This window comes from Nilaparvata lugens, chromosome X (assembly GCF_014356525.2).
Source record: "Nilaparvata lugens isolate BPH chromosome X, ASM1435652v1, whole genome shotgun sequence".
Classification (NCBI taxonomy): domain Eukaryota; kingdom Metazoa; phylum Arthropoda; class Insecta; order Hemiptera; family Delphacidae; genus Nilaparvata; species Nilaparvata lugens.
This window is the reverse complement of record NC_052518.1, coordinates 99195562-99217353: the sequence shown is the minus strand read 5'-3', so window position 1 is coordinate 99217353 and position 21792 is coordinate 99195562. Positions and strand designations below refer to the sequence as shown.

The 21792-nt window shown below is 33.4% G+C and overlaps 1 protein-coding gene across 2 annotated transcripts in view; it reads left to right on the top strand.

Annotated features, from left to right (window-relative positions):
- LOC111043241 (E3 ubiquitin-protein ligase Rnf220) overlaps nucleotides 1–21792 on the top strand; it is a 129547-nt gene that overhangs the window by 530 nt on the left and 107225 nt on the right. For both annotated transcript variants that reach the window (XM_039442809.1, XM_039442808.1), the window contains exons 2-3: nucleotides 244–357; nucleotides 12114–12585. In XM_039442809.1, the coding sequence (XP_039298743.1) occupies nucleotides 244–357; nucleotides 12114–12585 (586 nt within the window). The remainder of the gene's footprint in view (nucleotides 1–243; nucleotides 358–12113; nucleotides 12586–21792) is intronic.

Genomic DNA, 21792 nt, shown 5'->3' with positions numbered 1-21792 from the left:
GATTGTCTGTCAATTTTATTTCTTGGTATATGTTATGAATGTCGCTGGAAATATTTCAGACTTTTAGGTTATGTCATCCTTATGAATTCTATTTCTTCTTCCCAAACAGAGAAAACTTGTATTTTATGATTATTTGATAAACAATTCATGATTTTATATTTAAATCGTTATCGCAGGGACCTAGATTTAATGTGATTGATTGTAAACAAAACATACAAATGAACCTTTTTGCTGTGTTTACAGATGGAAAATTCTGCTTATGCATCCAATCCTTTACCTCCACCAGCATTAGTGGTCTTCTCCCAAGCTGGAGGTCTCCCTGAGACTCTTAGGATGCAGAGACCCTTCAACTCACAGGTATGTAATTTTTTATCAGATAACATTAAAGGTAACATTCTGATATTCTAGTATGGCCCCAACGATAGGAGCGTTTCAGACGCGCAGAATTGTTTTAGCTCGTTAACCGGATCCATTTTCTCTTATGGGGTGATCTATACGAGCAAAATAGATGTTCCCCATAAGATGTTATGCATTTTCTGGAAACGCGCGAATAGAATTCAGCGCGGAAAACGCTCCTACTGTTGGGGTCTAAAGGTTTATGTAGAGATGCCCATTTCAAGCTCATAAATTTGACGATTTCTGTGTGCTTCTTTGTACTATGCTCTAGAAAGTATGAATGACTGAATTTGGTTATCATAAAGCGAATCTTACACAAGTAAATATTGTTTGCCAAATTTTCAAGTAATTGATCGCACTCATGTCGTTAGGAAATACTTCATGCTGATAAAATTAAATTTTCTTTCTCACAATACAAAGTGGCTAGAATTATCCAAAGACCTTCCAAGTTTGAAAAATTGTTGGTAGTGATTGTTATTTTATGCTCTAGAGAATTTAATCCATCAGATTCATTGTCATATTCCATCTCATTTCCTAGGAAAGATTTTATGTAGAATATTTTTATTTTTTTATTAGATAAAAGAAAGTAATAATATTTTTTTATTTATTTCCCTGAACCTTTACATTACCATAATTAATTCTTCATTAATTCAAGTTGAATTCCACCATGTAAATTCTTTAAAAATGTATAATAGTTCAATTTCTGTAATTTATAGTAAAAACCTACATAATAGATCGGTTATAGTAAAATCAAAACTATTATTAATTTTATTGATTTAAATTTAAAACTAAAATATTATGTGACTTAAATAATTTTTTTCAATATCATATTATCCTTATCGAAAAATTCTCCATTAAAGTATCATATTATAATTGAACTCAATGAAAAAATTCAAATTTCAAATGTAATAAAAAATACAAATTTCAACTCTAGAAAACTATTGAGATCAGAATCGTTTAGTTATTGACTATGGCCTAAGTGCACGTAATTTCTTCAACCTTTTGTTCAGGCATTGGGCATTGATTTCTCAATGTACATTCTTTTCTCAATAGTGTTTTTTTAATACAACATTCTTTTCTCTAATTATGAATAAATTAGCTTGTTTACAGATAGTAAACAAATAACATTCTTACTCATAGAATAGAAACTAAGTAGGTTAATCAAGATAATGATAAATTTCAAACTCACATTTCCACATCGATTATAATCCAGTAGAAAAATTAATTTAATGGTTTTTCCATTGAGTGTAAGAAATTTTTTTTGTGGAATATGAAAATAAATGCGAATATTATTTAGTGATTTTTAAATAAGTCTATGATTTGCATGTACCTAATAAGTTGAGTGATTTATAAAATAGAATTATAGTACCCTTTTTTGAAATTATTAGAATAATAGATTAAAAATTAAAATTATAACAACTAGTTTCAGTGTTCCACACTATCTTCAGGTTTTAAAAAAATAATTTTAAATCAGTAAAAGGTTGAGTGATATACAAATAAATGCCAAAAGCAATGGGAATCGCACCCTTGACCGATATCGCAATAGCGGAAGTGCCGACGCTCCAGACCACTAGGCTACCTAGTAGGCCTACGTGGTATGTGCCACACTAGAATGTTTAGTAAGCAACTCACCAAATCGTTGATCTCCTCTATTCATTACCAAAACCAAGTATAAAAATATTCTCAGCCAAATTTTAATTATTAGTTATAGAGTGAAGTAAAAATTCTTGGAGTGAATATTTAATTTGCCATGTGTGTCGTATTTATTAGCTTATTGACAATTATATTGATACTAGGGCTACACGCCAAACTGGTCCAATCTTGAATTTGAGTGGAGAGGTAAATGTGAAGTCATAGACTGAATTCTTCACTTTTCAAATAACAAAATTTATAATTTTTCGAATCAATAAACATAGTGTGAACAGAAAATTACAAACCAAAATAAATGTCAAAGATTTTAAAAATATTAAAATATTTTATAAATTTTAAACGAAATAAACGTATACTGAACTGGGCTACTGCAGCTGGCTTGAGTCTCAAAATGTGTGCTTGGATCGGATTTTGAAATCTTACCAGAAATACGCTGAAAACCTATTCGGCTTACCCAGTAAAACAGGGCTCCCTAGCTTTTTCAGAATTATTCAGAAATGTAAAAAATTTGAATCATCCAGAAATGCATGTATACCAGAATGTCACCCAGAAATGTCAAAACTTGAAATTTAGATACAAATTAAGACTTGATGGAGGGTTTTTTTATTCAAATTTTTGCTCACAGGTTTATTTCATATTATGGTTAGGGTTATGTTTAGATTATTTTTGTGTTCTTCAAGATTTTTCGGAAAACGTATTGATTACGATGATAGTCTTCTTGGCATTTATTTGCAGCTGTAGACTTGTGAGATCTTGTTAAGAAGCACAAAATGCAACGTTTTCATTTTTTTTGCATTTCCCAAAATTTTTCGAGACCGATAGAATAGAATTGAATATTTGTATTTGTTCCCTTGAAACATAAAAAGAGGTTGGTATACAATCAATTTATCAATTACAGAGTCATGTGTGGATTGTGAACTTGAAAAGTAAAAGTATATCACTGCCAATTTAAATTGAAAAATAACATGCTAAACAATCAAAATGTAAAATTTTTGGCAATAAATTCAATTCAATCAAGAAAGTTTTTTCAGTTTAAATGTTTATAATCGTCTCTTGAGAATTTTAATCACTCTAAATCATTCACAAAATGGCCTATATTTCAAATAACTGGAGAAGTACGAGAACATTTTATCTAATTTGGTGGCCGAGTCAATACATAATAGATTTCTGTAGTTTTCCTCATTCCCCTGACCATCAGCCAAAAACGTCCTTCTGCGATGTTCAAACGTAGGGCATCCGAAAAGAGCGTGAAAGAGATTATTATCAGCTAGTTGGTTACTCATCGTGCATATCTCCTCACTTGAAAACGTCGCTGTGCATCCTTTATGGTAGATTGTAGAGTGGTTTGGTTGGGCTAATCTCAGTTAACTGATAAGGCACATTTTCCATCTACAGTGTTTACGAACTCTACAAGCTACTCTAGGGCATTGTTCCTGGGTAAAAAACATATCGAAATATCATATTTAGATTGTCCGGAAGTCTTCAATTACTCACACAGCGGCCATTTTGCATTTTCACTTTTTTCTCAATAATGGTTGAACATACGAAATTGAAACTGCACAATCATTTATTGACCGAGCGAAGTGAGGTCTAAGATTCAAGTCGACGGTTTGGCATTTCTCTTAATGTTTAAATGTTTGAATGTTTATGTTTATATGTTGCGCATTTACGGCGCAAAGCGGTAATAGATTTTCATGAAATTTGACAGGTATGTTCCTTTTTTTATTGCGCGTCGACGTATATACAAGGTTTTTGGAAATTTTGCATTTCAAGGATAATATAAAAGAAAAAAGGAGCCTCCTTCATACGCCAATATTAGAGTAAAAATCAGACTATACAGGGTATTTTATTAATTTAAAAGCAGCCCATGTCAATAAGTGTTAGTTTAGTTTATTTGCTGCCATCCGCTCTTTCTTACTAGCTTCGTCCATATTTGCAGAGAAGAGTCCAGATGAAGAAAAAACCGCAAGATCTACTTGTAGTTTCAATTTGCTGATCTTGAAAAGTTATCTGATCTGTCGTTTGTTGCCTCTACCACCTTTTCTTACTGGTATCACTTTTGTTTTTAGAACTTTCACTTCCAGATTATTCAACGTTCAGTATTCCAACAAAATATCTAATGCTCTCCTAATACCCCTTGATGACATCTAGAACCACAAGATCATCTGCATATAGCAGCGCCACAAGATCTCTGTCTCCCCTCAAATTAACTCCTTTACATCCATGATTTTCAAAAAAGGATACAATGTCGCTTATGAACAATGAAAAGAGTAGAGGACTCATTGAATCACCCTGCAAGACGCCTTTGGTGACATTGATTCTCGATTCCGAGCCGGTGTTCAATTGTACAACTGCAATATCATGTAGGGACTTGATAGTCTTAATCATTTTTGAGGATATGCCAAGACTACAGAGCTTAGGCCATAATATTGAATATAGTCTTAATCATTTTTGTGGATATGCCAAGACTACAGAGGTTAGGACATTAGGTTAATTGAGTAATCCTAACTATCAAAAGCTCGTTTGTAATCCATGAACATGGTGAAAACTGTCCTTTTTTGGAGTCGAGTAGCTGAGCACAACCACCTAAAGCTGAGCTGAGCACAAATATGTTGTTTTTGCATCCTCTGTTTCTTCTGAAACCACTCTGCAGGGAGTTCACCCTCTAATTCTGCTCATTGCATTATCATTTCAGCTAAGATACTTGTATACAGTTTTGTTATGGCATTGATTAGCGCGATTCCTCGAAAGTTTTCTGGTAAGCAAGGGTCTCCCTTCTTAAATAGATGGAACATAAGTATTTGTCCCCAGCTCTCAGGTGCTACTCCTGAGTTGAATACATTATTGAACTAGTTCAACAAGTAATGTCCCCACGAGGCTGGCAAGATCTTGAACAATTCAATCAATCAATCGTTTATTTTTCCTTCATGCAATGCCTACATGAATGTCTATAATTAAATAAATACAATTGACAATTAGCAAAATAAGTTGAAAGTAAAATAGTATTATTATTAAATACGGAAAGTCCATGAAAAGGTTAAAAACCTGAGCGCAGGGGCCGAGTGTTACTAAAAACAAAATTATTTCTAAGATAAATAAAATTGGTAGATTCCTATTACATCTAAATTTGAAAAAAATACTAAGAAGGAAAGTAAAAAAAAGTAAGAAAATACGAGATAATAAAATAAAAAAGCAGACATTCTTGAATGATTGTGAACTTATCCTAGTTACAATATTACAAGACATCACTTATCCAAGGATGTGAAGAAGCAATCCATAAATCTATCTCTCTCAGAAGTCTTCCATTCAAATTATCTGTTATAAAAAGAGCAGGTATCACATTTATAAGCCTATGAACAATATAATCAAACTGTCTTCTACAAATGGATAGAACTGCATTGTGTGGTTCAAAGGTAATGGTTGAGGGACGGAGATTGTAAGGCGATATACGGAGGTTGAAAAGTTCTCTATGTTTATTAATGTAAATTCTTTATATACAGAAAATTCTTTATACTGAAATTCATAACCAAATCCATCCAAAATGAACACATTATAATACTCAAACCATGCCGATCTAGGAAAATCATTGTTGACAAGAAAAGTCTCAGGGAAACAAATTATAGAGCTCTTAAGACAAGTAATTAATTGTTTCCGCGCTGAAATTATACACATTACAAAATCCTCCAACATTCCGAAATATTATTCCAATATCTGAATACTCTTCACTTCGTATTTTTGAGTCATCTCTTACAATATCTGCCTCTCTCAAAAATTACAGATAGGTTACCTTTTCTCTGCCTCTCTTCACTTTTCTTTTTTCCTTGTGGCTGCCGTTGTTTTATTTCTATTTTCCGAAGCTTCTGTGCTTCAAAGGACTTTCAAAGTCGTCTCCCGAGTAGTGAGGGTCCTCATCACCAACCAAAGCACCTATGTCCTCAGCATATCTGATTTCAATGGTTTTATTTCAGTCTGATTCCTTAACCAGCAGTTCGTTATTCCTGAACCACACATACTTGAACACACCTCTTGATTGAAAATCCTTTGCACGTTTGAAAAGAGAATAAAAGTAGAGTGACATAAACTATTGAAAAAATGGTTTGTTCTGGTTCCAGTCTTCAAAACCCCAGATGACTTCCGCGCTGACTATAGGAATCCTCTCTTATCCGATTCGTTGTAAAATTTCAATACAATGGGGGAAATGCCTTTGAATTCCGAGATGGCATTTGGTAGCATCGATTGATTGTGGTTTTATTGAGGGGGAAATCAATATTTTCCGAAATTGTTATTTATTTATGTACAATGCAAATGACATTAATGTAATAACATTGAAAGATAAAATAATAAGGTAGTCCTTGTGCTATTTTTCTTCCAAATTTAGAGGTGATGACAAAGTCCAAGATAAGGTTAGAATTTCACGTGTACAATTTTTATAAAATGTTTGTCCAAAATGAACATTAAAACTATAAATTTTGAATTTAGATGGCTTAAATTGATCAATTAATTAGAAATATTCCACTCAATTATCACTTTTAACGAATAATATTGAGTTATTTGAGAAAATTTGGAACTATTCAAGAAACACAAACTCTTGAACACTGATTATTTTACTGTGACAGTCTCCTTGGTCAACTTATCTATTTTCACATTACAAGTGCTGATATATGTTTTCAGTTCAGTTATTGCGTTCATAAGTTCTTTCTCACAAGTCTCCACTAGTTAAGGGTTAAGTGTAAGAGAGGGCCGACTGCGCTCTAACTTCGCCCTCCCAGGTATAAAATAAAGGCAGTCATTCTATTCTATTCTATTCTATTCTATTCTAAAGTTTTGACCGCCGTATTATTGTTACTCATTTCTGTTTTAATAGAATTAAGTTCGTCTGATATGAATGATTTCAGCTGCTCCAACAGAGATTTTTATTTTCCATGTTTCTAAAGTTCAAATACGAAAACAACTGATCAGGCTGCTGTAGAGATTGTGCAGACTATCTTCGTAGGGCTTATCCGCTTATCCGCCGATTAGAAAATTCAAGGTTGAACAGCTTCAACCTGCGATGTCCACAAGTGACGCAGATCGTAGTCATAGCAACGGGAGACGGTTGAGGCAACCGTCGAGACACGGGAGACAACAGTTGATTATCTGGAGTGTTGAGCTGTTGATTGAATCGATGGGATGATAACGATATCTGTCTATACTAGCCAGCTTCCCCTTTTGAAGAGAAGTCAGTAGACAGAGTTGTTTGTTTGGTGATAACATCCACAGGCGAAAACTGGCCGCAAAATGGATTCCTAAGCTCGTCACAATAGGTTCTGTGCTATGCGAGTGGTTTTTTACACTACCGAATCGATGTGACTGGATATTCGAATCAGGTAGGATGCATCAAAACTCAAAGAAGTACTAAGAACACACTTCACTCTAGACAAATCAATTAAACACTTAGAATTTACTATAAATATCGGAGTAAACTAAACAAGCTTTTTACAAGGCAGCTCAGTGCTACCAATCCCCTATAGTATATTTCGCACCTAGAGCAGAAAATGAGACTTTTCCGGCTCGAAATCGGTTTTCAAGATTGAGAAAAGATTGAGAGCCGGAAAAACATTTTTTCCCGTGGTGCGAACGCTATTTTTCGCCACACACAAAAATAAACAATATATCTATGAGAATAGTTGTTTACTAAGCACTTCCGAAAGCAGAAGCATATTCTGATTTGTCTAAATAATCTAAAATATAATGTTCAATTATGTGGGAGGTTGAGTATATACTTTTTTATTCTTTCAAATGACAATAAGATGATATTATTATAAATGTTTTAATTATTGAGAAATGAAGTTTTTTGATCAGCTGTTTTTTGATCACCTTTCTTAGTTCCATGTTAGCGGCTGGAAAGGGTACTCTTTCCGGCCTAGGCCGGAAAGAAACCTGTTCTGACGTCAGACGAGAGTCGTCTGCAAACAATGCCTTTCAGATCTATGTAGGGACTGGAAAACAGCTGCTTTCTGTGCAGTGTGGCGAAAATACATTTTCTGGTATATGTAAAAGAATGTCAATGCCAATGAGAATCATCCAGAAATGTCAAAACTTGAAATTTAGGTACAACTTGAGACTTTATGGTTTTTTTTTCATTTAAATATTTGCTCACAGTTTTATTTCATATTACATGGTTAGTGTTATGTTTAGATTATTTTTGCGTTCTTCCAGATTTTTTGGAGAACGAATTAGTAACGGTGGTAGTCTACTTGGCACTTATTTGCAGCTGAAGACTTTTGAGATCCTGTTAAGAAGCACGAAATACAACATTTTTGTTTTGCATTTCCCCACATTTTTCGAGACTGATTGTGCTAAAGTTACTGAATTTGCCAGGCAGGTTTCAGTGAGACTTGGGAGATCTTGTTGAGAGAGGTTTTAGAAAATCTTTCGAATATCAAATAACGCACAAAATTGACTTTTCATGTTCTACCGGTTTCTCAGTTTTTTCGAATATATAATAATATTATTTTTTTGAAAATAACGTTACTCAATGTAACTCAATGTTAGACAATAACGTAGTAGACAACAACGTTACTCAATAGATGCACAGTGTCAACAAAGTACCTACAAGTGTATGATGTACGCGGTTTTCATCTAATTTTCCGCTAAACTCAATTTCTTCTAGCGTGTGATCTTGAACCTTGCTTTTTTAGGCTGTGCACTACGCTTTTGGATATCTTTTACTGGTGAAAGTTTTCAAAGTATCTCGATTTAGGTACTATCAAGCTCCCTAGATGAAACGAATTTCCAAGGAAACAAATTGTGTTATCATTTTTAATTTATGCGATATGAGCGTCCAAATTTGAAATCTTGGGGGAGATCCATTGCTGAACTGGGTGCAAATAAACTCGTGAATTTTTGAGTATATACTCTCTAAGATATTTCCTACACAAGACATATTTGATCTCTCATAATATAAATTCTAGGAGAATTCATTCAATTGTGAAAGAATATCATAAATAGGTTTTTTTGTAGACTTTCAGTACTTCAAGTTTTGACTTGAAAATTCTTGTATTCACTAAAGAACTCTGGAACTTGTCCCATTCAAACATAACATTTGATTCGAAGACGTATCAGTATTCTGTACAGAAAGTATCTTAGCTCGCTATTTTGGTCAACTTTTCTCAAAAGCGAATAATTCTGTAAGATTTTCGCAATAATTATACGAGTTATGATTTAATTATTATTAAAAAATCACTATTCAAAAAATAGTATAATTTTTTGAATAGTAGCGCTCATTGAATTTCCAACTAGCTGTTTACTGTGTTGTCAATAAGTTATTTGCAGTAGCAGAAGTCTTCGGGGTGAATTACAGCATTTAATTTGGATTTTCGTTTAATAATAATAATTAATTCATTAGCATTTTAATAATTGCAATATCTCAGTAATTTACATCTGTAGTTATGATTTAGTTGAAGTGAACGGTAGCCTACTTGCATTCCGAAAATTTATGCAGTTCTATTTTACGAATTCCGAAACTCATTCTGTGGATTTAGGCGATACATCTAACAATACATAAAAATAATGAAAGCATCGTACCCATAAAAATATGACAGTAATGTAGATATAAATGAATTTCTAACATCCCCTCCTAAACATTCATGGTGTTCCAATTTCGTTCATTTTGCTTCAAAATGTTGTACTAATGGTTTTTTTCTATTATTTTATTCCTAAAGAAGTGTACTATTAGCTTTCCTAAATGATTGGTTGCATTATTTAGAATCCTCTGTAGAGCTATTAGTTGGTCTTGAAACTTCCAAGAAGACTAATGATTTCATCATAACCCAAATTTATGTGACAATTTGATTATTGTTATTTTTCAAAATATCTTTTTCGAAAAAAGTTAATTCAGTATTAACGCTGTAAACCTTTAATATTGGGTCACTTTTCGTTATTAAATAGACCGACTAGCAGTCAAATCTAGCAGTAATATTGTTCTAGAAGATTCGAACGAAATTCTGATTTTTTTTTTCAATGGTAACTTTTGATTACATGTGTGATTACAATAACTAATGTAAGGGAGGGTCAACTGTACCCCAAATTTGCTCTTCACCCAACAGATTGATAAATGAATGAATGCGAACTAAATTGTAATTTTCCCAATTATCGATACTACAAAAATTGTAATTTTTTTCTAATAATGCTTTTGGTCTGAAGACTTCTGTAATGCTCGTCAAACTGATAACAGTTCTGAGAATAGCTTGGAAAATTGGGTGACCTTAGGGGCGGTTAAAATCCAAAATCCAATAGCAATAATGTTCGTTTTGGCGTAATCTTAAACAGAATCTAAAATCGAGAAAATTATCAATGTATCATTCACTGTTGTGGCTAGGAATTATTATAATTTCTTTTGTATAATGTACACGAAACTTTCGAAAAAACAATACGTTTAGAAAATGTGTAAAAAATGAAGGAAAAAAAATATTCGAATTTATTTGTGAAAACACAAATTGAAATATTGTCAACCACTTTTTATTATTATAAAATATAATATTCACAGATCCTGGTTTCGTGGCTTTACCATGAACTTGTAAACAAACAGCTGAAGATGTGGCTGGTAAAGCCACGAAACAAGGTTCTGTATATATTATAATATTTTATCATAATAAAAAAGTGGTTGACTTTTCAATTCGTGTTTTCATTATGGAAAAGTACCACAACATTACTCACAACACAACTGAAAGAATTTATTTGTATTATTTGCTTGATGAACTGTGACCCTTCTACTATAGTCAACCGTACGAATATAGTCAGATGGAAATTGGAAGAAATGAGTGCAACGCTGCCAAAAAAGAGTTGATCAACGTTGTTTACAGTTGATTTTAAATGAGATATAATTAATATTTTTGTAATAAACTTGACGAATTGGCAACGTCTATTGGTGTGGGTGGGTGAGGGGGTACTCATCTGTTCCAATATCCATCGGACTATTTTCGTGCGGTTGACTATAGTGTGCAACAGTCTAGCTAACCGTGCATCAGCCTGCAACGAAAACCTGATGCCGTGAGACTCCACGAACTGAACAGCCCATACTTCCGACATGTCTTAGTATCTCAAGAAATTATCTAGATTATGTGTACACTTTTCGAGAACTTTAGATTTTTTCTGAATGGTTTGAGCCCTAACCGAATCTCGATCACCAACACCACCAAAATTCTTTCATCAGAATCTTCAATATCACCCTCTAGGTATGTTTGGAGTAGTAGATATAGAGCTGCGTACAGACTTTCGCACCACGAACACTCGCATTTCACTTTTCATCAGCTGATGCCTTTCTTATTATATCAAATAAAAAGACTAAGAAATTGTCAAAACCACAAATTTTATAAAAAGTAGAAAGACCGGTTTCGGTTGTTACACCATTGTCAGTCTATCTCTGATAAACTGATTATTCTTATTCATCTGTATCTCACTGTAAGTACAGACTTTTGCGCCTCGAACACTGGCATTTTACTTTTCATCAGCTGATTCCATTCTTATTATATCAAATAAAAAGACTAAGAAATTGTCAGAACCACAGATTTTATTAAAAGTAGAAAGACCGGTTTGGGTTGTTACACCATTGTCAATCTCTGTTAAACTGATTATTAACATTTTTTACTGATAATATCGGTACTTACACTGTAAGTACAGACTTTTGCGCCTCGAACACTGGCATTTCACTTTTCATCAGCTGATGCTATTCTTATTATATTTGTATCTTACTGTTTCTGTATAAGCTCGTGGTGCAAAAGTCTGGACTTGTACATAAACAGTGAGATACAGATATTATAATAAGAATTGCATCAGCTGATAAAAAGTGAAATTCAAGAGTTCTTGGTGCAAAAGGTCTGTCCAATGCATCCAAATGAATTAAATGAGTCTATTCATTTAATAAATAATAATAATAATAATAATAAAAGTCTGTACACACCTCTATATTTACAACTCCAAATATAATCCACTCCTAGAAGTGGATATTAAAGATTTTGATCCTCAGCAGAAACCTAGTCGATACACAGTTTTGTAATGAGACCGGTGTTTGATTTGCTCTATTGCAGGCACAAGAAGGTAAAGAATTGCAAGTACCATTTTCCACTGGTCCCGGGTTTGGACTCCGTCTGCTAGACAGCTACTCCACTCTGCCGGCTCATCTGCTGCACCACCTCCAGCCGCAATTCCACATCCACCCGGCCCTAGACCCGCGATCTGGTCCCTTTGGATCTGCAGCTGCAGCTGCTGCCGCCGCTTCCTACCAAGCGCTAGCCGACTCCAACAAGTCCTTCCCGTCTGCGTTCGCTCCGCCTCCTAGCAAGTGTCTCAAGATGGAATCCGAAAACCAGAACAACAACAACACTCCCGTCTTTTACCAGCGTGCTGGCTCCACGTCTCCTGGGAGCGTGTCTGCGTCTCCGTCGCCCAAGCCGGACGACTCTCTCGCGGGAACCACGACCGATGAACGGGATGCCACTCATACTCCGTCTTCTGAAGGCAACGACAGTTCTACGCAGGAGGAGGGCCGTGGTTTCAGACGTGAGTACCGACATTTTCTCATTTCTTCTCTTATCAAATCCACATGATATTCTAACTTGGCCTGTGGATTCAATGTCATTCGCATGCATTTCTCTTGTTTTCTAAATGGAAGATGTACTAGAAATCGCAGTTGACCTATTTTTCTATGCTTTGACATAGGTCTGCAAGCGAAAACCGCTGTACAGGTGAACAGAGAAGAATTGAATATATTTTTTCACCTTCGCCTCCGAGATTAGCGTAGTTTGAAGTTAGGTTTCTGTGTCTACGAACCTTCGTTGTTTATTTCTTTACTATTTTATGTATTATTTGAGATTAAATTATTAAGTCGTATTCACTTAAGAAAACATTGTAGCATTTTTGGTTTGTTTGTGATTCCTTCGAGATTGGCGTAGTTTGAAGTTAGGTTTCTGCGTCTACGATCCTTCGTTGTTTATTTCTTTACTATTTTATGTATTATTTGAGATTAAATTATTAAATAAGTCGTTTTCACTGATGAAAACATTGTAGCATTTCTGATTGTTTGTGATTCCTTCGAGATTGACGTGGTGTGAAGTTAAGTTATGTGTGTCTACGACCCTTCGTTGTTTATTTATTTACTACTTTATGTATTATTTGAGGTTAAATTATTAAATAAGTCGTTTTTACAGATGAAAACATTGTAGTGTTTGAGATTTGTTATTGAATCCTTCGAGATTGGCGTAGTGTGAAGTTAGGTTTCTGTGTCTACGACCCTTCGTTGTTTATTTCTTCACTACTTTATGTATTATTTGAGGTTAAATTATTAAATAAGTCGTTTTTACAGATGAAAACATTAAGCGTTTGAGATTTGTTAGTGAATCCTTCGAGATTGACGTAGTCGTAGTGTGAAGTTGGGTTTCTGTGTCTAAGATTTGTTGATTATTTCTACACTGCTCTCTAACTTATCAAATAAGTCGGTTCGACTGATGTAATCATCGTAGCGCTGTGTGCTCTTTCGGGTCAAGTGTACTTCAATATATTTCGTCTGACTGTCATATGGGACATTTGAAACGTTACATTAGTGGACAGCGTAATCAAGCTCTAGTGCAGAGAATATACATTACATTACAATAATAATAAATTCGTATGGCTTTTGTTGGTGGGGAGTTCCCTTTCGGGAATGTTCCACCGCCTGAATATATAATTTAAGCCGTCAATGGGCCTTACGACTGTCATACTTCAGCCGGGACCGACAGTTTAACGTGCCCATCCGATAACACATTACAATATATACATCAGTTACATTGAGATATTGAATTGCATGCCCCATGGCATGCAATTTATAATCCACTCGACATGATCTGATTTATGATGAATAATTCTATAGTCTGATTTTCACTCTAATATTGGCGTATGAAGGAGGCTCGTTTTTCCTTTTATATTATCCTTGAAATGCAACATTTCCAAAAACCTTGTATATACGTCGACGCGCAATTAAAAAGGAACATATCTGTCAAATTTCATGAAAATCTATTACCGCGTTTCGCCGTAAATGCCCAACTTATAAATAAATAATATATTTATTACCATTTGATTTACAATAAACATTGGTCATTGTCACTAGTATACAATCAACAATACAAAAATCTACACAGCTAAAACACAACTATAAACATTTAAACATTAAGAGAAATGCCAAACCGTCGACTTGAATCTTAGACCTCACTTCGCTCGGTCAATTAAACTGTATTCTATACTATCTAAGGTATGCTGAATCGTAGATTACAATATTGGGTTGAGCGGAACGACTTGATCCCATTTTCTCTCTCTCTCTCTCTCTCTCTCTTCAGAATTTGATTGTTTGGGCTAATGCGAGTTGCTTGAGACTCAATGTAAATAAATGCAAAAGCATTATCATCGCTTATGGACGGTTTTATAAACAGATAGATGTTAATGCACTGCCTCGAGTAATGCTGACCAATCATGCTATGTTACCATAGGCGACAAGCCTAGTAACAATTGAAGAATAAAGTCTATCTCTCTCTCTCTCTCTCTCTCTCTCTCTCTCTCTCTCTCTCTCTCTCTCTAAAAATGTGTATAGGCTACATTTAAGATTGTTTCTTATTCTAACTCTTCCTCCAGTGGATTTTAGCAATCTTATTCTATATCCCTTCCCCTCTTTTTTGTATTATAATTTCCCCTTCATAATTCCCAATTAGAATTATTATTATTCCTCCATAAACTTTCATAATCATATTATCTTGATACTTACATGAACTAATCTCTTTTGCACAATAATTTCCCTTTGTCATCAACATTATTTTTGAATTTAAATCTACAAATCTTTTTTCTAATAATAAATTTCACTCCCTCATTATTCCAATTATTATATCATCTTGATTTTCTAATTATTGGGAATTAACTTTTTCTTTATTTTTCCCCTTATTATTATTTACTCTTTTCTGTTAATTGATTTAACTAAATGATTTATTGCGTCTATGATTTGGTTTTTACTTATTGATATTTTTTTCTTCATTTTTTTCGCTTAGACATAATATTTCGTTTGAATTTTCAACTTTCTTTTTTCACGGTTAAGTGCTGAAGGCCCCCCCTTCAGCACTTAACCGTGAAAAAAGAAAGTTGAAAATTATCCTTGATACCCTCTCTGAGAATGGACTTCTTAAGGTCCAAACTTCACCGTTTCATGTGAAAACATTACAGTAGTATCTTAACTTTTGCATTTTTCATCATTATTCTTGCTCAATATTATTGTAGAACTCATCAGTCTAATATGATTCACCATGTCATTTTACCGCTACTGGTATTTATTTTTAACGCTAGAACGTAAGTTGAATTATGTTTTGTTAAACACATGAATAAAGGAATCTGAATCTGAATCTCTCTCTCTCTCTCTCTCTCACTCTCTCTCTGTCTGTCTCCTTCTCCCTGATTTGCTCCTATATTTACTCCGACATCACTGATAAATGTGTATTTAAAAATTCTCGTTTCTCAAGAGAGAGGACCTCTTTCTTGTTTACGTTCCAGGCTCTCTGTTTTCTGTCCATTCATAACTTTAATATTTTTAGGTTGAAATGTGTGTATCATAAAATTACTTGAACCATATATGGTTACATGAGCTATTTAACGACCGTGGACTTGTTACGAACTCGTGAATTTTCATGAAATTTAATTGTGTTACAATTTTATTGTGATGCCGAATTGTGACTATAGTGTGGTCCACGTTATAATGGCAGTGGATAAAGATAGAAGAATAGCGATGCCGATTCTCTGCATTAATTAATTATTTTTCTACACTGTCAAAAACATAATTGTCATCGTTGTAGACCTAGAAAAGGATAGTACCACCGGCTTTGTCGAATGATAGACAAGGATAGCAAAACCAAAGTTGATCAAATACTGTCATTATAACGTGGACCTCACTATAGCGGATGTAATCCATAAAATTCATTCATACTTTTTGTGTCATCATCTACCTAAATAATGATGCCAGTCTTACTCCCCAAGTATTTTGCATTATCGTTTCCCAAATCAGTTCAAGATCATTTTCAATCTGTCTTCTAGCTAGAAGATCTCTGGAAAGACTGAACTTGAAATGCTATCCTACTATATAGCAAAGCTATGTAAACTTTAAATCTATGCTTAATATCTATAGCTTAGTATCTTCAGATTTTAGAGTGTGTATAATAATTATTTTGAAAATATCCTCAACTTCCTCGAAATTTTCGATTCTCTTGTTTTGTTTTTTTATATGCGTTAATGATAGTTACAAAAGTTTGAAACTTAAAGTATAAAATACAGTAGGTATAAATATAAATAAAAATAAAAATCTCAGTACCCTTTTAGAAATATTTTATCACAACATGTTTCGGACATTTATGCCATTTTACTAAGTGATATCACTTGAAAATGGCATAATGTCCGAAACATGTTGTGATAAAATATTTCTAAAAGGGTACTGAGATTTTTATTTTTATTTATATTTATATTACAAGTAGCCCCTATACAGAAAAGAGATGAATACAGTAGGTAGTATACCTGCATAATGCTACATATAACATATACCATATACTCGTATAATTGTAACAGTGAAAAAAATGAGGAATTTGAATTCTCAAGTTAATGTCCCAATATTGCAATAGATATAGTTGAGTGTCCGTGAACTGATTTTGTAATAGGCTAGAAAGTTTGAGCTTCCAACAAATCATACGAAAATAATTGGTAATTATAACTTAATTGACCGAGCGTAGTGAGGTCTAAGATTCAAGTCGACGGTTTGGCATTTCTCTTAATGTTTAAATGTTTATATGTTGCGCATTTACGGCGAAACGCGGTAATAGATTTTCATGAAATTTTACAGGTATGTTCCTTCTTTAATTGCGCGTCGACGTATATACAAGGTTTTTGGAAATTTTTCATTTCAAGGATAATATAGAAGGAAAAAGGAGCCTCCTTCATACGCCAATATTAGAGTAAAAATCAGACTATAGAATTATTCATCATAAATCAGCTGACAAGTGATTACACAGATGTGTGGTGAAGCCAGTCTATTGCTGTATTTCCATAAGGTCTATAGTTTCAATCAGGTACTTGTGGATGAGAATACTGCGTGAGGTCTACTGTTCACAGAACTACTAGTATGGTACTGGTGTAGAAGACCAAAAATCTTCAACAAACGGTTCTAGAAGTGATTATGAAACAGGCTTAAAGGTGTGATTTCCATTCAAATCATACGTGCTTTATTTTGAAACGGTTTTTGTGGATGAGAATACTGCGTGAGGTCTACTGTTCACAGAACTACTAGTATGGTATTGGTGTAGAAGACCAAAAATCTTCAACAAACGGTTCTAGAAGTGATTATGAAACAGGCTTAAAGGTGTGATTTCCATTCAAATCATACGAATGTTATTTTGAAACGGTTTTTCGGAATAAACACGACCTGTCAAGAAACCTCGCAGCTAGTGAAATGGAGAGTTCAGAATGGAATATCATTTTGGCGCGAACGGTTGATTTGGCATGTTGAGTTGTTTGACATGGTGTTGGTGACAGTGGCTCATTTGCCTGCGGGAAATTATTTGATTGGCTGGAGAACTGCGGTCGTTTGTTGCTGACAGTTGACGGTGAGGGGAAAATTGGACGTCCAGTTGTGGCCGGCCCTGTTCTACGTGTGGACACACATCGTATGCAGGCTTTTCCGTTCCTGATGTGTGAACTGTGATTTGCCACATTCAATTTCGCCTTTCGCCGTCACTTCCATGAAAAGTTATTAGCAAGCGATGACCATTTCTATTCCATGATGTGCAAACATTTATTTTTCAAATTAAAATCCAAACGAGCCCTATAATTTATTTCTAAAATTAGTTGATCTTTATTTATAAAATAGCATTAGAGTACCCTTCTTTAAAATAATATAAAATAATAGATTAAAAACAAGAATTACAACTACTAGTTTCGATGTTTCACATCATCTTCAGGTTATAAAAAAATAAAACAAAAATAATTAGCCCTGATGATTACATAGATTTTAGTTGATCTTATACCGTATTTTTTAAATATGTCCCTGATCATCTGATTTTAGAAGGAAATCTATAGGGATGTTTGGATACAGCAGAAAAATTTCAAATCAACAAAAATTTTATCGAAAAATATTCTACAAAAATTAAAAAAAAGACAAAAATCAGTTCTTTTTTTCGATCAAATGAAGAAAGACTCCGATAAAAATGAAGTATTCCACTTCAAATTAGATAAATTAAAGAATTGCTGCCGATTGACTTTGTAGAAGAATTTCAAATCAGCTAAATTTTATCGAAAAATATTCTACAAAAATGAAAAAATTTCTCAATTTTTTAAAGACAAAAATCAGTTCTATTTTTGATCAAATGAAGAACGGCTTCGATAAAAATGAAGTATTCCACTTCAGATTTGATAAATTAAAGACTTGAAGTCTATTGACTGAATTGATAGTCGCAGTTCGTGAGGAGGTTTGTACAGACTTATGTGCCACGAACACACGAATTTCATTTTTCATCAGCTGATGCTATGCTTATTGTATCTGTATGTTTCTGTACAGATATGTCTACAGATATATAATTAGTACAAATAAGATAAGATATTTATTGACGATTGTCTGTTATATGATAGGCTGTTACCTATGGTAACATTTACAAAAATTGACAATATAAAATTAAATCAAACTTAAGAAATGAATCATTATTTAAGAGTTCAGCATCAGTATTAATCAATTACAAATATCAAATAAAATAAAAAAGTATATATTAAGCCATCAACATTATACTAGATCACATTAGCAAACTAATACATATATGATAAGCATAGCATCAGATGATGAAAAGTATGTGGTGTGTTCGTGGAGCTCAAGTCTGTACGCAGCTATGGAATCCAAATTGATGAAAGTATTTTATTAAAAAAGCTTTGTCGTGACTGAACAACCTGCTGCAAACACAGATTCCCATTAAGTTGACATTTTAAGGCTTGAAACCTTGAATTTCTTTCAAGATAAATGTACTGCCATGCATCTTCATACTCTTCTAGGTTTCATTTCTTTTATTGATTGATTTCAATTACCGTAAAAACATTTCGGGAGAAAATATTGATCTTAAATAAAATGTCAAAATCGCTTTTTTATTGAAACAATTCGAGATGCCAGTTTCGGTTGTTACACCATTATCAATCTCGAGAGAACAGCGCTTATTTTGAGTCAAAGACTAAAATTGTAGAAGAAAATGTTGGAAAAGTTTGTATGGAGTGAGAAGAAATGGATATAAATTTTACACACTTGCTGGCCCCTGTGGTGTGCCAACAGCCTTTATGAATTGTTAACGTTGCAGCTATCGGTTGATGAGTTTTTGTTGTGTGACACTGCGAAGTTGACACATGTTGACACAACATGCCGACCAAGAGATGGCCGTTTGATGTGACATAACGACATGAAGTGGCAAAAACTTGGGGGCCCTCTAATGACCAAACTTATTGAGTCACCCCTCGTAAGTTGCTAGTCCACAGTTTCTTGTTAATGCCAAACTTGCTTGTAGTAGTTGTTAAATGCTTGATCGTTTATTACATGGCACCAGAACACCTCTGTTCTGCAACGGTGCAACTGTTGTAGCTGACGAGGATCGATCGGCAATAGCAACCTAACCTGAAAGTTTATGCTTAATTATGTTTCAAAACTAAACGGGCTGATTTAGGGGTTAGGTTTTTGATTTCAAATAGCAATATACTTGTATTATTCGAAATGTTTTGAGAGTGCTGAAGAATCTTGACCCATTTTTAACAAATTTTCAATCATTTCCTCTTATGTTGGCAGTGCCGAATATTACATTGATTACATTGATAATTATTGTTGTGCAAGTTACAATAAATGTATATTTTTAGGTGATTGTATATTGCATACTTTAGTGATTGTATTGTACAAATATTTGTATGTGATTTTTGGCAATAAATTAAATTCAATTCAATTCAATTTCATTTCATTTTATTTATACTTACTTCTTACTTCCGATGTCTTCCTCACGGTCCTGGGATCGGGGAATCGTCAATACACAATAAGTACATTATCAAAATGATAGGGAGAGAAAAAATGAGGTAACCCTGTGCTATTCCTCTCCCAAATTTAGATAAGGTTACACATAGTCTGAAATAGGTCAAGTTTTGTAGTTCTTCCATTCACGAAATTTTTAGTCCTCAAGTATTTTCACAAAGTAGATTATCAAATTTAGATGCTTCAAAACTGAACATAGAAGAAATATTTCTCATTATTATAACTAGAATAGGCAATATTCACATATTAAAAATATAATTTTGAAGAATTACCGAAAAACAAACTTAATTAAACGGAGAAATGTCGAAAATTCAAAATTCGGGAATGGAATAGTAAGGGTTATAATTCGGGGTTTCCATCCCCAATCATTTTATGATTATGAGTTTTTTGCCATTGTTGAATAAATAAATAATCTTATATAATAAACTGAATAAATAAATAATTTTATATAATAAACTTGGAGAACAAAAACTAAAACGAAAAACCTCCAACGAAAACGTTAACCGCGCATGAGCATAATAATGCCTTGCATTATGATGAAGACCGTAGATTCGCATGTGTTATAGCACTTGAATGAGATTAGTGACTTGTGATATCTGTCTTGTAAATCTACTCCATGAGGATTGATGAATTTGAGATGAAATTAAGATTTTGGTACTTAATATTGATTAGAAATATACTATTATTATTTATTTATCTATTAGATAGAGCGAACAATACAATAGTCGGAAAAGAAAAAACAAGCTATTGCCCAAAACTTCTTCAATTTCCTGATTTCGTCACAAATCGTCCAAATATTATGTAGGTTATGTTCACTTCAATTTCAACACCAAATCTTCAATCTGAAACTATGAATCAGAATAAAACAAAGAATTTCAAATTTAGATAAATTGATAATGAAACTTCCGTTAAAACAAAAACCAAACTTCAAATATTCACAAAATATAGAATTAAATCACTTAAATTTTGAGCTCGAAAATATCACTTTCACCATATACGAGGATATTTTCAAAATTTCTTGAGTGAGCATAATATTATTGAACCCATTCCATAGGGTAATCAAGAATAACGAATATCTTATACATATATTGATGCGATATGTGTATTAATTTATTGAACAGTGAATCGCTAACAGTTTTATTCAACTCATGTTGAATTCAATAAATAGATCTCTATATTGGATCTTACATGTTTGAGATAATTTTTAAGCCAACTGATCCCAAACGTGAACATTGATTTTTAGGGTGCCTGATAACTTTTTTTGATCAAAATTGATGAAAAGGTTTCTATTAGAGGTGAATCAATTTATATTGATAGGCAATAAATGATTTTGAAGGAAAATATCATTTGGGTATGGATGGAATAAAGGATAAACGTTCAATAGATCTATGTATTGAAGCCTACATGTTGAGATCATTTAGATGGAAAACTTTCTCAATATTTCTCAAAATTTCCTGACCTTCTCAATATTCTCATGCTACTCAACTCGATTTCTTCCAAGATTTTTTAATGAAAGGATGAATTCAACTATTACTACTACTACTAACTACTACTTGAAATTATTTAGATGGAAAACTTTCTCAACCTAAATCTTTAGATTTCATGACATCCTCAATATTCTCAAGCTACTCAACTCGATTAATTCCAAGATTTGTGAATGAAAGGATGAA